This window comes from Labeo rohita, chromosome 25, assembly GCF_022985175.1.
Source record: "Labeo rohita strain BAU-BD-2019 chromosome 25, IGBB_LRoh.1.0, whole genome shotgun sequence".
Lineage (NCBI taxonomy): Eukaryota > Metazoa > Chordata > Actinopteri > Cypriniformes > Cyprinidae > Labeo > Labeo rohita.
The window spans coordinates 10,264,800-10,278,479 of record NC_066893.1 but is presented as its reverse complement, the minus strand read 5'-3'; the positions used below and the strand labels follow the sequence as shown (position 1 = coordinate 10,278,479).

General features: G+C 32.5%; 1 protein-coding gene across 1 annotated transcript; it reads left to right on the top strand.

Annotated features, from left to right (window-relative positions):
* The first annotated feature begins 8,737 nt into the window (after positions 1-8,737).
* si:dkeyp-73b11.8 (BPTI/Kunitz domain-containing protein) lies at positions 8,738-12,183 on the top strand. The gene is made up of 6 exons (XM_051099898.1): positions 8,738-8,878; positions 10,942-11,145; positions 11,284-11,457; positions 11,531-11,563; positions 11,647-11,728; positions 11,816-12,183. The coding sequence occupies exons 1-6, from the start codon at positions 8,794-8,796 to the stop codon at positions 11,952-11,954; spliced, it is 717 nt and encodes a 238-aa protein (XP_050955855.1). The 5' UTR covers positions 8,738-8,793; the 3' UTR covers positions 11,955-12,183.
* Positions 12,184-13,680: the final 1,497 nt, after the last annotated feature.

The window sequence follows — 13,680 nt, the reverse complement described above, 5'->3', positions numbered from 1 at the left end:
TATCATATATCTCGCTATTTAATTGGCCTGTGACAACATGCCCCAATAGCCTGCACTGTAAAGCCTAAGGGATGATTTGACACATATCAATTTATAAAACACCAAAAATATAAATTATGACATACTATCAAAATGTACAATAATGTAATATCAAACCTGTAGTTTAAATGCAGCTTCAAAGGGCTCTAAAACATCCCAGCCGAGGAAGAAGGGTCTTATCTAGCGAAACGATCGGTCATTTTTTTCTACAAATAAAAATTTGTATACTTTTTAAGCACAAAAGCTTGTGTAGCACAGGCTCTGGGATGCACGTCCACGATGCTATAAATTAGTGATGGCTCATTCTTGAACGAATTTTTCATTTTGAACGAATCTTTAATGTGACTTGGAAGAACGAGTTGTCTCAGGGAGTGATTTGTTCATGTGCAACATCCTGTTAAGTTCTGCACTGGATTTAGTTCACCTGTTTCGAGTCTTCGAGTTGTTCAAGTCATTCGTTCATCTTATAGAGCTGTTACGTGATGAACAAACGACTCGAACCCGAAAACTTGTCAGATAAGAGGTGAGGTGAGCTAATCATAGACTAAAGACCCAGGTAAACAATAAATTAATCTTTTCTGTTTCTTATAGCATTATAGTTTTGTCTTGTTTGTAGTGTGATCAACGTTTGTGTGATTTTAATAATTTTAATAATATTTTGCTAAAATGAACAAAATGACTCGAAAAAAGCTTTGTTCATTTTGCTGAACGAGACTCAAAGGTCCGAGTCAGTAAAATGATCCGAACTTCCCATCACTACTACGAATCACGTCTAAGTTCATCGTCTGTGTACTCCGGCTCAAAAAGGGTAGAGTATGGTGAAAAAAATAAAATCTTATTTTCTCCTACAACTTCACAATCGTCCGACATCGTTGTACCTTTTTGTTTGTAAACAGCGTTTGACTTACTTGCACTTTCTTTGTCTTTGCATGTTTGTTTTGTAAACAGTGGGTCTGTAGTTCCGCCTACGCTCCGCATGACCTTTCGACGTGATTCAATAGTACGTAGCGTTGTGAACGCACATCCCAGAGCCTGTGCTACACAAGCTTTTGTGCTTAAAAGTATAGAAATTTTTATTTTCCCAAAAAAATGACAGATCGTTTCGCTAGATAAGACCCTTCTTCCTCGGCTGGGATCATTTAGAGCCCTTTGAAGCTGCCTTTAAACTGCATTTTGGAAGTTCAAAATCAGGGAACCAATGAAGTCCATTATATGGAGAAAAATCCTGATATGCTTTCCTCAAAAAACATAATTTCTTCACAACTGAAGACAGAAAGACATGAACATCTTGGATGACAAGGGGGTGAGTAAATTATTTGTGAATTGTTGGAAGTGGAGTTCTCTTTTAAAGATAGAGGGTTTGCACTTACGTCACGATTTGGTCAATTACCCGGATGTGCGGACATATTGGTGATACAAATATATAAACAACAGCATGGATTGCACAGTTAATGTACTACTGAATACACTGTTCTGCTAATTTATGTTGTCTAAACCCCTGAAAAAACATGTGGAAGCTGATGGAAGAGAAGGACTTAGTAAGCAGGAAGAGCGCAATATTTGACAAACTAAAGTTATTAGATGGTAAAGATACGTAAGAGCAGTATTAATTAAGATATTAGCCTAATATTCCACCTACCTGACTGAAAATGATAAGAACAAACACGAATGTTGTCAAGATTCCTGCCCTGAAAATCCTGGTTCAGTTTGGTCAACCACAAATGTCTTTCGGTCCTCAGACAGTTTTTTGCACTCTTCTACTTGATTAGTTATCATTCTATAATTGTGGGTACATCTCATGTCTGTAAAGTATATTTTTAATATATTTTCATCAATATAAAGCCCAGATGGTTAATTTTCTAGCACACAATTATATTTTTCCCAATCACACTACTAAATGTTAAAAAAAAAGCCATATTTGTTCAAAAAGTGATGTTCATATCACATACAACCCTGGTTTTCGGCTGTCCGACTTTGTAAAGTTGCTCATTCTACTCATTCTACTGCTTCATTTATATAGATTGTTTCAAAGCAATGTAAGGTCATGTTTGGGTTTTTGGGAAACAGGAAAACTTTTTTCTTCATATTGTCAAATTCTAAATGTTCCCCTAATTATGGAATGACACAACTTTTGGCAGTCTGTAGTACTCCAAATGTTTTTTCAGGTCTGACCGATTAGTACAGCCCAAAACATGACAATAATTGACCATTTTCAGCAGCAATAATCATCAAAATATGCAAGTTTTGTTCATTCAGTGGCACTGTTTACGTTCAATGCTGCCAATATGGCTGACTGATGATGTGTCATGAAAACACTCTATTGGAACAGGAAAAGTGGATTTTGCCCATCTCTGTTCCCCCTGCTGGAGACCTTTGACTTGTTTCAGGGGTCAATTTTCTATTTTTCTCTCATCTATTTTAGCTTTGAAATGGAGAAGAATAAAATCCATATTTAAAAGTTAAGAAACCACCTGCTGGAACGGCACTCTGTCATGAACGTGTATACGAAAGTTAGCGGAAGCTGGGGTTGAGTATCGTTTGGGGTTTTTTCGATACCGGTGCCAAATCGATACTTTTAAAACGGTACCGGTGCCAAAACAGTGCCTGAACCGATACTTTTAAAAAAGCCACAAAGTGGTGGATGACACAAGAATATATTTTTATTGGACAAAAAAGTTCTTTAAATTGAACAATGTATTAAAAAAAAAAATAGTACTATACATTATTAAGTCAATGCAAAACGCAACAACAATAAAACCTAAGCCACCTAACCCAACTACAATAATTTAACAGCTTAAAATTTCAGCAATTCTTTTGCAGAAATATGACTATATGTGATGAGATCTGGGAAAACCCGTCGGATGTCGCGGTGAGACGTTTTCAGGAAATTCGTTTTTCATTAAATTATTATTCTATAACATCTTGTCTATCATCTCTGAAAATATCTCTTTGAAATTCACTTGTTTAGTGCAGAAAAATAGACATTTATTGCAGAAATGACTGTCTTTCTCTTTGTTAAGAACGCGCTGCGGAGGTGCTTTCCCTTAACACCACAAAAACAGTTAACCTATCAAAATAAACCACGTAACATATTTAGTAAAGGCGTATCAGTTCACATTCTCCACCAGTCCTGTGTAAAGTACGGCAAGCAAGGTTATTTATTTATGTATTTATTTATTTATTTTAATATCGTGAGATGGCGGAGCACAACAACGCCGTCTAAAGTACTGCAGCTGCTCACTTAACCGATCTTACTCGTCTCAGTCTGCTCAGTTTTGGTGATGTCAGTGCCCTAAATGATGTTACGGGCTATTTGACATCCAGAGATGAAAGATCGGATGATGAAGTTACTAAAGAGGAGTCGTCCGATGACAGTCTGTTTTATGCACAGTGCGCAAACAGTTGCGCTGCGCTCGCTTTTACTCCAAGGTAGGCTGCATTATTTACTAAACATAAAATGGGTGATCAACGGAAAACAAACGTTAGTCTGTTTGTCTAATGATGCAGTAGCGCTCCTAACTGGACTAACTGGCCGTTTTTCTCAAAATCCCATTCCTGAAAATCATCGCTATCAGCCAACCTAAGATAGCCATAATGTAGGTTATGTAAAAAATAAAAGTTTTGGAAAGGGGCCTGAACTCAGCTTTCATATGGTGTCAAAACCTAAAAAAGGTAAAATTTTACCATGTGTTGGGTGATGGTCTCATTTCCAGACAATTTGTGCTTTTAATTCGAAATGTGAAAATGGATAGTAACAACAAAGATGTCTTGGATTTCTATCATCAAAGCTTTCCGACGTTCACGTGAGTTTTCTCATTCAGTAAATAAATTTTCTGATCATTCTGACACCCCAGTAATGCAGTATTTAAATTTAACTAGCGATCATGCATGTTGATGAATCAATGCTTCTACATCCGTGTCATAGCACTAGAAGACAAATATTTCAATCGACAGTTCAGGCATTTAAGTGGCACCAAAATGAGGCACCGAAATTTCTGATTCGGTCCGGTACATACCGGTCACATGGGTACGGCACCGGGTTTCGGTACCCAACCCTAGTTTATAAAGTTTTAAATATGGATATTTTTTTACACAAACACATTGTTTCCATTCAGAAGGCCTTCATTAACCTCCCGAAGCCATCTGGAGCACATTTTATGATGGATGGATGCACTTTATAAGACTTCAAAATCTCAACACCCATTCACTGCCATTAGAAAGCTTGGTAGAGCCAGGATATTTTTAGATTAGGTATTCACTTTAAAGAAGAAAGTCATATACACCTAGGATGGCTTGAGGGTGAGTAAATCATAGGGTAATTTTTTATTTTTGGGTGAACTATCCCTTTAACCAATTTGTCTACCTGGCATAATTTGAAGGAGGGGAAAATCCATGCTGTAAAAAAGGTTTTTGAGAATTTGTTCCTTATACACTCTGATATGCTTTATAATGTCGCTACAAGCTAAATCTGTCACATATGTGTGTCACATACTATGTGAATCAGCCACTGGAGACACTGTAGATGATCTTTTAGTGAACCCAAGGTTCAAATGAGGAGAATCTTTCAGTAATTTACCACCTGAACCACTCAAGATATTTAACATTTTTAAAAGCCTACTAATAAAATTGATGGGACTGAAAAATAATGTTGTTAAATTATGTTTTAATGTACATTCTATAAGTAACGGCCAATGATGAAACCTGAATCTTCATGCACATCTTTTGTGGGGCCTCTTACTGGCACCATGCTGGATACTATTTTCATCTGTAACCTGTGAAGAATTCTCCCATAGTGAGGTGCACAAAAATGGTCATTATATTATATGATATTATATTACTGTCTTCTGCTATATCTATACACTTTGAACTGAAGTTCTGAATTTCCTTGCTAGACCAGTGCTGATTGTGTTTAAAAGAACAGCTCAACCAAAAATTACCATTTGCTAAAAATGTACTCACCCTCATGCCATCCAAAATGTAAATAAGTTTGTTTTTTCATAGAAGCACATTTTGAAAAATTTAGGATTACATGACTTGCTCACCAAAGAATCCTCAGCAGTGAATCGGTGCCGTCAGAATGAGACAGCTGATAAAAACATCACAATAATCCACATAATCCACTCCATTTTACTGATTACGGCTTGTAAAAAAGAATGCCAAGTAATAAAGATTCATTTTACTGCTGTCTCTTGGCATAACAGACTCTGGTAATCAAGTTGTCATAATCAAATTTGTAAGTCAGCTGTGGTAAAGTGAAAGTATAAGGTTTTGGTTTTTTTTCTAAATGAATTTATTTATTTTTCCCTAAATGAAATGAGGTAGCAAACAGAATGTAGAAATCCAAATTCAAATTTGAATGTAGGAAGTATAATTAAAATGAACTGAAGTTCAGAGACATTTATGTACAGTAAGTTTATTTTTAATTAGAAAAGAAAAATGTTTGCACTGAGGTACCAAAATTACTTAGACCTGCAGTTGTACATCTCTTCCAAAAGAACAATTTTCTAAGTAATGATCGAAAACAGAAACAAAACCATTGCCTCAGCTTTTTATAGGCCACAATGAGTGGTTGCCCAAGTGTTAAACACTAGGAAAGCATTAACATCTTAGAGAAGCTTTTCCCCAAATTTAAGAGATTAAGCAGAGTTTGTTTAATGCAAGAGACTTGTGATATGTACACTGCCAGTCAAAAGTTTTTGAACAGATTTTTAGTCTATTTTTATTTTTTTTTTTTAAGATTTTTAATGTTTTTTTTTTTGAAAAAGTCTCTTCTGCTCACCAAGCTTGCATTTATTTGATCCAAGGTACAGCAAAAAACAGCAACATTTTGAAATATTTTTAACTGTTTCTATTTGAATATATATTAAAATATAATTTATTCCAGTCACATGTCCAGCCTTTAGAAATCATTCTAATATTCAGCTTTGCTGCTCAAAAATGTTTATTATTATTATTGTTGTTATTATTATTGTTGAAAACAGCTGAGTAGAATTTTTTTCAGGTTTGTTTAATAGAAGTCTTTTGAAACATTATAAATGTCTTTATCATCACGTTTGATTAATTTAAAGCACACTTGCTAAATAAAAATATTAATTTCTATAATTTCTTTAAAAACAAATCCTGACAAGCTTTTGAATGGTACAGTGTATAATGTTACAAAGGCTTTTTATTTGGGGTAATGCTGATCTTTGAAACTTTCTATTCATCAAAGTATCCTGAAAAAAAAGTACTCAACTGTTTTAAATATTTATAATAATAATAACAACAAACAATGTGTCTTGAACAGCAAATCAGAATATTAGAATGATTTCTGAAGGATCATGTGACTGGAGTAATGATGCTAAAAATTCAGGTTTGCATCACAGAAATAAATTACATTTTAAAATATATTCAAATAGAATATTTAAATAGTAAAAATATTTCAGAATTTTACTGTTTTTGCTGTACTTTGGATCAAACAAATGCAGGCTTGGTGAGCAGAAGAGACGTCTTTAAAAAAACATTAAAAATCTAACTGTTCAAAAACTTTTGACAGGTAGTGTATAGATGGGTTTTACTTAATCTATGCAGTTCAATGCATTTCAAATATATAATAAAAATATCCCCTGCAGTTTATCCTATGTAAAGTTCTTCTGTCTTTCTTTAAACAAGCTGATAAAATGTGTGACTTTTATTTGGAATAGTAAAAAACAGACACATTCTTGGCTTTTCAGGTATTTGCAGCTTCAGCATTCTGTCAGGCGTCGTGTGCGGGAAGGAGGAGCAGGGACGAGGAAGTCATGAACACAGTTTATTAATACAATCCAAACAAGGGAACAGGAACAGCAGGGAAACCACATGCTAACACAACGAAAAGTAACATTAAGAACTGACAATGAACGAAGAACTGAATCAAACTTAAATAACCAGGCTAATAAGACAAGGACAGGTGTGAGTGATTAAACAATGACGTCATAATACGAAACAGAACAGGAAAGACCAAATAAGGACACATAGGAAAAAACCAACGAAACAGTTCACAGGGGTGTGACACATTCAAAAAAGTCTTGATGAAAAAGCTTTAACAGCACCAATGGAAAAAAAAAAAAGAAAGATCCAAAATTGATATTAGATGATGAATGATATATAGAATTTATTTAGTTTTGAATTGTAAAATCCTGTCCGTTTTACAAAACCAATTTTAAACCAGTAAATCCAACCGTCACTTTCTGCTGAATTAGCACAACCACACTGCTACCAAAATCTGTTTTGATCCTTTAACATATACTGACAACCACCATAATAACACAGGTGGTAAAGAGTAAGACATGTAGAATCAAAGTTCATCACCAGCTTTTCCACAAGTTGACGTAAATCTGAATATATAGAAGGTGAAGAGTTTCATACACAAACACAAAACATGTTAACACATCACTAAAATAATACAATAAACATTCATTTAACAAACGATGTAACAAAAATCATAACTTACAACAAAACCTAATAAAAACACATTTATTTAAATGAAATACCATCAAATGCAAAATGTTACACAGGGAATATTGAATGTTAATTATAAGCTTACTTGTTCTTTTTACTTCCAAAACCTGTAAATTTCATTATTGAACATAAAATTACATTTAAGTCCTGATAGATTAGTTTTTCACCATAGTAAGTGAACATACTGTTAAGCAAATAACAGGTTTTTACTGTAGCATTTTTACAGTTTTTTGCCATTAAACTACAATCATTTTTTATTGTGTGGATTGCAGGATTGGGCAGAAGTGGCAGCATTTGAAAATATGTTGTAGAAACTATTTGGTAGACTGGATCTATGCAATAAGAAATTCTCTCTCTCTCTATATATATATATTTTTTTTTTTTTTTTTTTTGTAATTTTTCTATGAACACAACATATGAACTGCATTTTGTAGGAGACTTACATACTGCCATCATGTGGTAAAAATAACAATTAATTTTTACCAGAAAGCCTTGCAAAGCTTGCAAGCTTCCAAAAGAGAATGGCCAATGCTTTGGTCACTATCTATGGTATTACTATTACTACAAAAATATATTAAAGAATAAAAATTTAGCTGAAAATGTACTCACCCTCAGGTCTTCATCAGAACAGATTTTTGAGAAATTCATCAATACGTCTCTTTCTCAGCAATGGATCCTCTGCAGTGAATGGGTTACGTTAGAAAGACAGTCCAAACAGCTGATAAAAACATCACAATAATCCACAAGCAATCCACACCAATCCTATCTATCAACTATTGTCTTGTAAAGTGAAAAGCTGCATGTTTTTAAAAAACAAATCCATTAAGCATTTATTAATTGCTTTCTGCAATGAAAAAGTCATCTGTATCAGGAGAGAAATATGCACAAGCACTGTTTAGCAGTCCAAAATATTTCTAAACAAATATGTTGGTGGATTTTGATGTGAGAGGACAACAGTTAATGGGCTTTTTTTTAACTAGAGGATGTGTGATTGCGGATTATGGATTACAAACACATATTTTCAGTTCAATTTTCAAATTAGCATTAGTTACTGCTTTTAAATAAAGAATGCTAAATAACAAAGATTAATTTTACTGCTGTAAAACTGTCTCTGGTAATTAAGTTATTTGTAACAAATCATACTGTTAATCTATAGGTCTGTTGTACCCTCCTTAGAGTTTATTACTCTTATCTGGAGAAGTACAAAGTGCAAATCGTCCTCCCCTCTCTGATCAGAATTTGCAAACGTTCATCTGCACCAGTGTTCATACGACTATGTGGTTCACTATGAGGGAACTTGGCGTAATTTTGTTCATTTTTGCTCTAAGCTACAACATTCAGGGCCAAACAATTAATTCAGGTAAGATATTAAATTATGTTATGATTGATAAAGGGGTTTATGTCTGGCTTGTTCTGTTTTTTCCTAATTATTTAATGTTGTTAAATGTTAAATGTAGAAAATACTATTCTCAAGGTCAGAGAAACTAACAAATATGTTTTATGTGATAAAATGAGGTGAAGTGAAAAATATATAAGCATGAGCAAAGGTTCTTCTTTGAACTTTCTGTAGACAGTCACACCTTAGAAAGTCCCTTCGCCCATTGGCAGCAAATCGGAGGGAATTTGTATTTATGTATATGTACATTTATATGTGTGTGTATGCCTGATTTTGAGAAAGCAAATAATGCAGAATTGCAGTTTATATTTTAAGAAGGTAGAATTTAAATAAACTGAATTTGGAAAAAAAAAACTTCCTTTGACTTTAAATGTAATTCATATCTAGAAAAGGAAGGTGCATTGAGACAAATGTTGAATTAACACTTAAAAACATTAAAAAACATTAAAAGACAAACAGGATGGAAAATATGTATAAATCTGTTCGAAATGTTAGGCCCTAAAGATGTACTTAATTTGCTTGAACGTCTTCATGTTTAATAAATTAACTTACATTTTATGAACTAGCTGTAATTTTGTATTTTATGAACTAACTGCAAGAATACTCCATTTGAAAAAGTTTGAATTGTAATTCAGTAAATTCCACTTCCTGTCATCCCAAGTCAGCTTCCTGTGGGGTGTGGCCAATTTAATTCAAATTCAAACTCATGACTATATATATATATATATATATATATACACTATCCAACTTATTTTTCAATGTGAAATTAAGCCGTTTTCTGTGCATGTGCTAGACAGTTTATTAGCCGCTGCAGGGAAATAGAAGTAGAATGGGGAAGTGTTGACGTATCAAGCAGCAGAACGGGCTCTTTTGTACAGCTAAAAATAGCTAGAAGCTAATGAGACCGGAAGCCTTGCACATGAAATTTACAAATAGCCGCGTCCGCTTTTAGGGTAAAAATAAGATTAATATTCTTGCTAAATCATGAAAAAAGCTCCTTAATGCTTACAGTAAGTGTCAGTCACGTAAAAAAGCGGAGAAATAAACGGCGAAGAAACATTAATGGATCCACAACAGCATAATGTATTAACAGCCCTGGTGAAAAAACCAGCATATGCTGGTTAGGTAGGTTTTGATGCTGGTTTAAGCTGGTCCTTTGCTGGTCCTTAGCTGGTTTAAGCTGGTCCTTTGCTGGTTTTTGCTGGTCATGTTGCTGGTCAAGGACCAGCTTAAACCAGCAAAGGACCAGCATAAACCAGCAAAGGACCACCTTAAACCAGCATCAAAACCTACCTAACCAGCATATGAACCAACACATAGACAAGTTTAAACAGATTTCACTCATAAAACGGTGTAAACTACAACCTTGGCAGATTATTTTACACTTTCAAAACACTTGGCATTGCAAGATAAGTTGATAAATGAGAATCAGACTATTAAACATTTGAGTTTGTTTACAATAGCAAATTTACTAGGATTTACGACTGTAACCGGTACAAATTATGTTTGAGTTTTTGTTGGCCACGGGCTGTCCCGGTGTAAAACCCTAGTAATCGTTAACATACTGTAAAAAAATGACAACATTTACAACCGTCATAAAAACTAGGTGCGGACTGTGCCAGACTAGTTACACATTACTCATTCAAGATACAAAGATCACACCATTTCGGTGGTTGCTTTTTCAATTTTTTGCATAATGTAGCAAAATTATCAGGCCTACCCTGGTGAAAAAACCAGCATATGCTGGTAAGTATGTTTTGATGCTAAGATGCTGGTTAGGTAGGTTTTGATGCTGGTTTAAGCTGGTCCTTTGCTGGTTTATGCTGGTCCTTTGCTGGTTCATGCTGGTCTTTGACCAGCAACATGACCAGCATAAACCAGCAAAGGACCAGCATAAACCAGCATCAAAACATACCTACCAACATATGCTGTTTTTTTCACCAGGCTATTGTGATTTTCTAAATCTTGGACATACATGTAATGCAGTACAAATCACTTTCTCTGTCTTTCCTCTTCAAAAAATGTAGATATCTGCAATCTACCACTGGATAAGGGGACGGAATCGGGATCTGAATCTGAAGCTACAACTTTAATGCATTACGATGCACAAAAAGACGCCTGTTATCCGTTCCGATACACTGGGAAAGGTGGAAATGCAAACCGTTTCCTAATAGAGAGACAATGCATGAGAAACTGTTCAAAGAGGGGCGAAAAGCTGTTTCCTACGGACGGTAATATAATTGCGTTTATACATGAAATGTACATTATGATGGACTGATTCATTCATTTGTTGGCTTAAGAACATACCGCCACCCTGTGGTTGAAACAATATTTGATTTGTTTTTGTTTCATTTTACTGTTTTTAACAGAAAGACAAGGTTGCTATCTTCCAAAACTGGTAGGGTCATGTGCCAGTAACTATCGACGTTATTACTACAGTCCTGAGGATAAGGAATGCAAGTCTTTCCTCTGGAGCGGCTGTGAGGGCAATGGAAACCGATTCCTCTCGATGAGTTGGTGCAATGCCACATGTCACAATGCAGGTATGTGCTAATAGTGATTTTACCCAGAGCACCCTATGCAAAAGCGTATGTTAATGTATATTTGTTTGACTAGATGAGAATTCAGGTGACTCAGGTGTACCAGTTGGTAAGTGAAACTTAAATATTATTTTTTTGCCTCACTCAACTTTTTTATTCCATGATATTAATGTATTGCCATCATCCCATCAGGAATTATCGTGGGAGTTGTGTTCGGTCTTATTGGTGCTGTTATCATCATTGTGGTGATTGTTATTGCTGTCAAGAAGAAGAAGTATGTCATTACATTTTATGTATGTGTGTGTGTATGTGTTTGGCTTTATTGGATTTATTTTTACATCGTCAACATTGAATTTTCTAGGCCTAGCTCGAAGAAACGTGGGAAGAAAGAAAAGGGAAAGGGAAAGGGAAAGGAAAAGTCTGCAGAGCAACCGCTGAAGGAGCTGGCCATTGAGATGGGAGGAGGAGAAGCACAGCCTGCCGCTCGTGAAGCCTCTTAAACTTAAAATTGAAATTTTACTTAAACTTAAAATTTTAAACAACAAATGTACATTGAAACTTTTGGCTAATCATTGTTTACAGTTTTTTTTAAAGATGTGCAGGTAAATATGCTTGGTATGTTATATTTCTGTTGCTTATTTACTTGTACTTTGTACTGTATTTGGAAGTCAATTACTCGTTTGTTTTATATGTCCGCTAAACTGGTCATATAGCAATAAACATTTAAAGTAGAAATGTCTGTATGGTCGTAAATGCCTTAAAGTATAGAAGTGTGGCATTGTATGTCTGTGCTTGGAAAATTGATCACAGGCCAGATAACTGTAGATATAATTTCATTATGAGAGAATATTATGTGTGTAAAAATATAAAAATAAATAAGTTATTTACATAATTAATATCAATACATAAAATAATATTAAAATTCTTAAACAATTAAATATAAATGTAACATTTTGTGGATTTTGCTTCAGAAATAAAATAAATAAATAAATAATAAAATAAGATGAATAAATTATTATATACAATATATTTTATTATTTCATAAATGTATTTATCATTTTAAAAAAGTTATCATTTACAGAATTAATGTTAAAATAATAAAATAATTAAACAATTAAACATAAAACTAAATAAATGAACATTTACAGAATTCATTATGTTGTTATATTGTTAGTCATAGTTTTTGGCTTCTGCTTTAGAAATAAAATAAGCTGAATAAATGATTATATATTATATTTTATTATTCAATCAATTTTAGAAAACATCATTTGAAAATAAATACATATGTTATTTACATAATGTTAATATAATAATAATATAATAATAAATAAAATAATAACAATTATCAATTAAATTAAACATAAAATTAAATAAATTAACATTTACAGAATTTATTATTCTATTACATTAATTGTTAGTCACAGTTTTTGGATTTTGCTTCAGAAATAAAAATAATAATAATTTAAAAAAATAATAAGCTGAATAAATGATTATATATTATTTAATCAATTTTAGAAATGTATTCATCATTTAAAAATAAATAAATAAATATGTTATCATTTACATAATGTTCAAATAATAAATAAAATAATAATACAATAATTTAAATTAAACAAAAGTAAATAAATCAACATTCACAAAATTTTTTATGCTATTATATTGTTAGTTTTGGATTTTTCTTCAGAAATAAAATAAAAAAATAAATAAAATAAGCGTAATACATAATTATATATTATACATTTTAGTATTTAATCAGTTTTAGACATTTAAAATTAAATAAATAAATAAGTTATCATTTACATAATTAACGTTAAAATAATAAATAAAACAATAATAAAATAATTAAAAAGTTTAACAAACATTTACAGAATTTATGATACTATTATATTGTTTGTCATAGTTTTTGGATTTTGCTTCAGAAATAAAAATAATAAAATAAAATAAGCTGAATAAATAATTAGATATTATATATTTTATTATTTAATACATTTTATAAATGTATTTACTATTTAAAATCAGTAAGTTATATAAGTTAATTTACATAATGTTAAAATAATAAATAAAATAATAAAATAACTAAAAAGTTAAACATAAAATTAAACAAATGAACATTTACAGAATTTATTACGCTATTATATTGTTAGTCATATTTTAACATTTTGCTTTAGAAATAAAATAATATATAATATTATATTAAATATTAGTAATATTCAATCAATTTTAGAA

What these genes read in the sequence shown, in the direction of transcription:
- si:dkeyp-73b11.8 (XM_051099898.1), top strand. Translation starts at nt 8,794, where the DNA reads ATGTGGTTCACTATGAGGGAACTTGGCGTAATTTTGTTCATTTTTGCT. An exon ending in TGACTCAGGTGTACCAGTTG is followed by an intron (nt 11,564 to 11,646) that starts GTAAGTGAAACT and finishes TCATCCCATCAG; the next exon opens with GAATTATCGTGGGAGTTGTG. An exon ending in ATTGCTGTCAAGAAGAAGAA is followed by an intron (nt 11,729 to 11,815) that starts GTATGTCATTAC and finishes TGAATTTTCTAG; the next exon opens with GCCTAGCTCGAAGAAACGTG.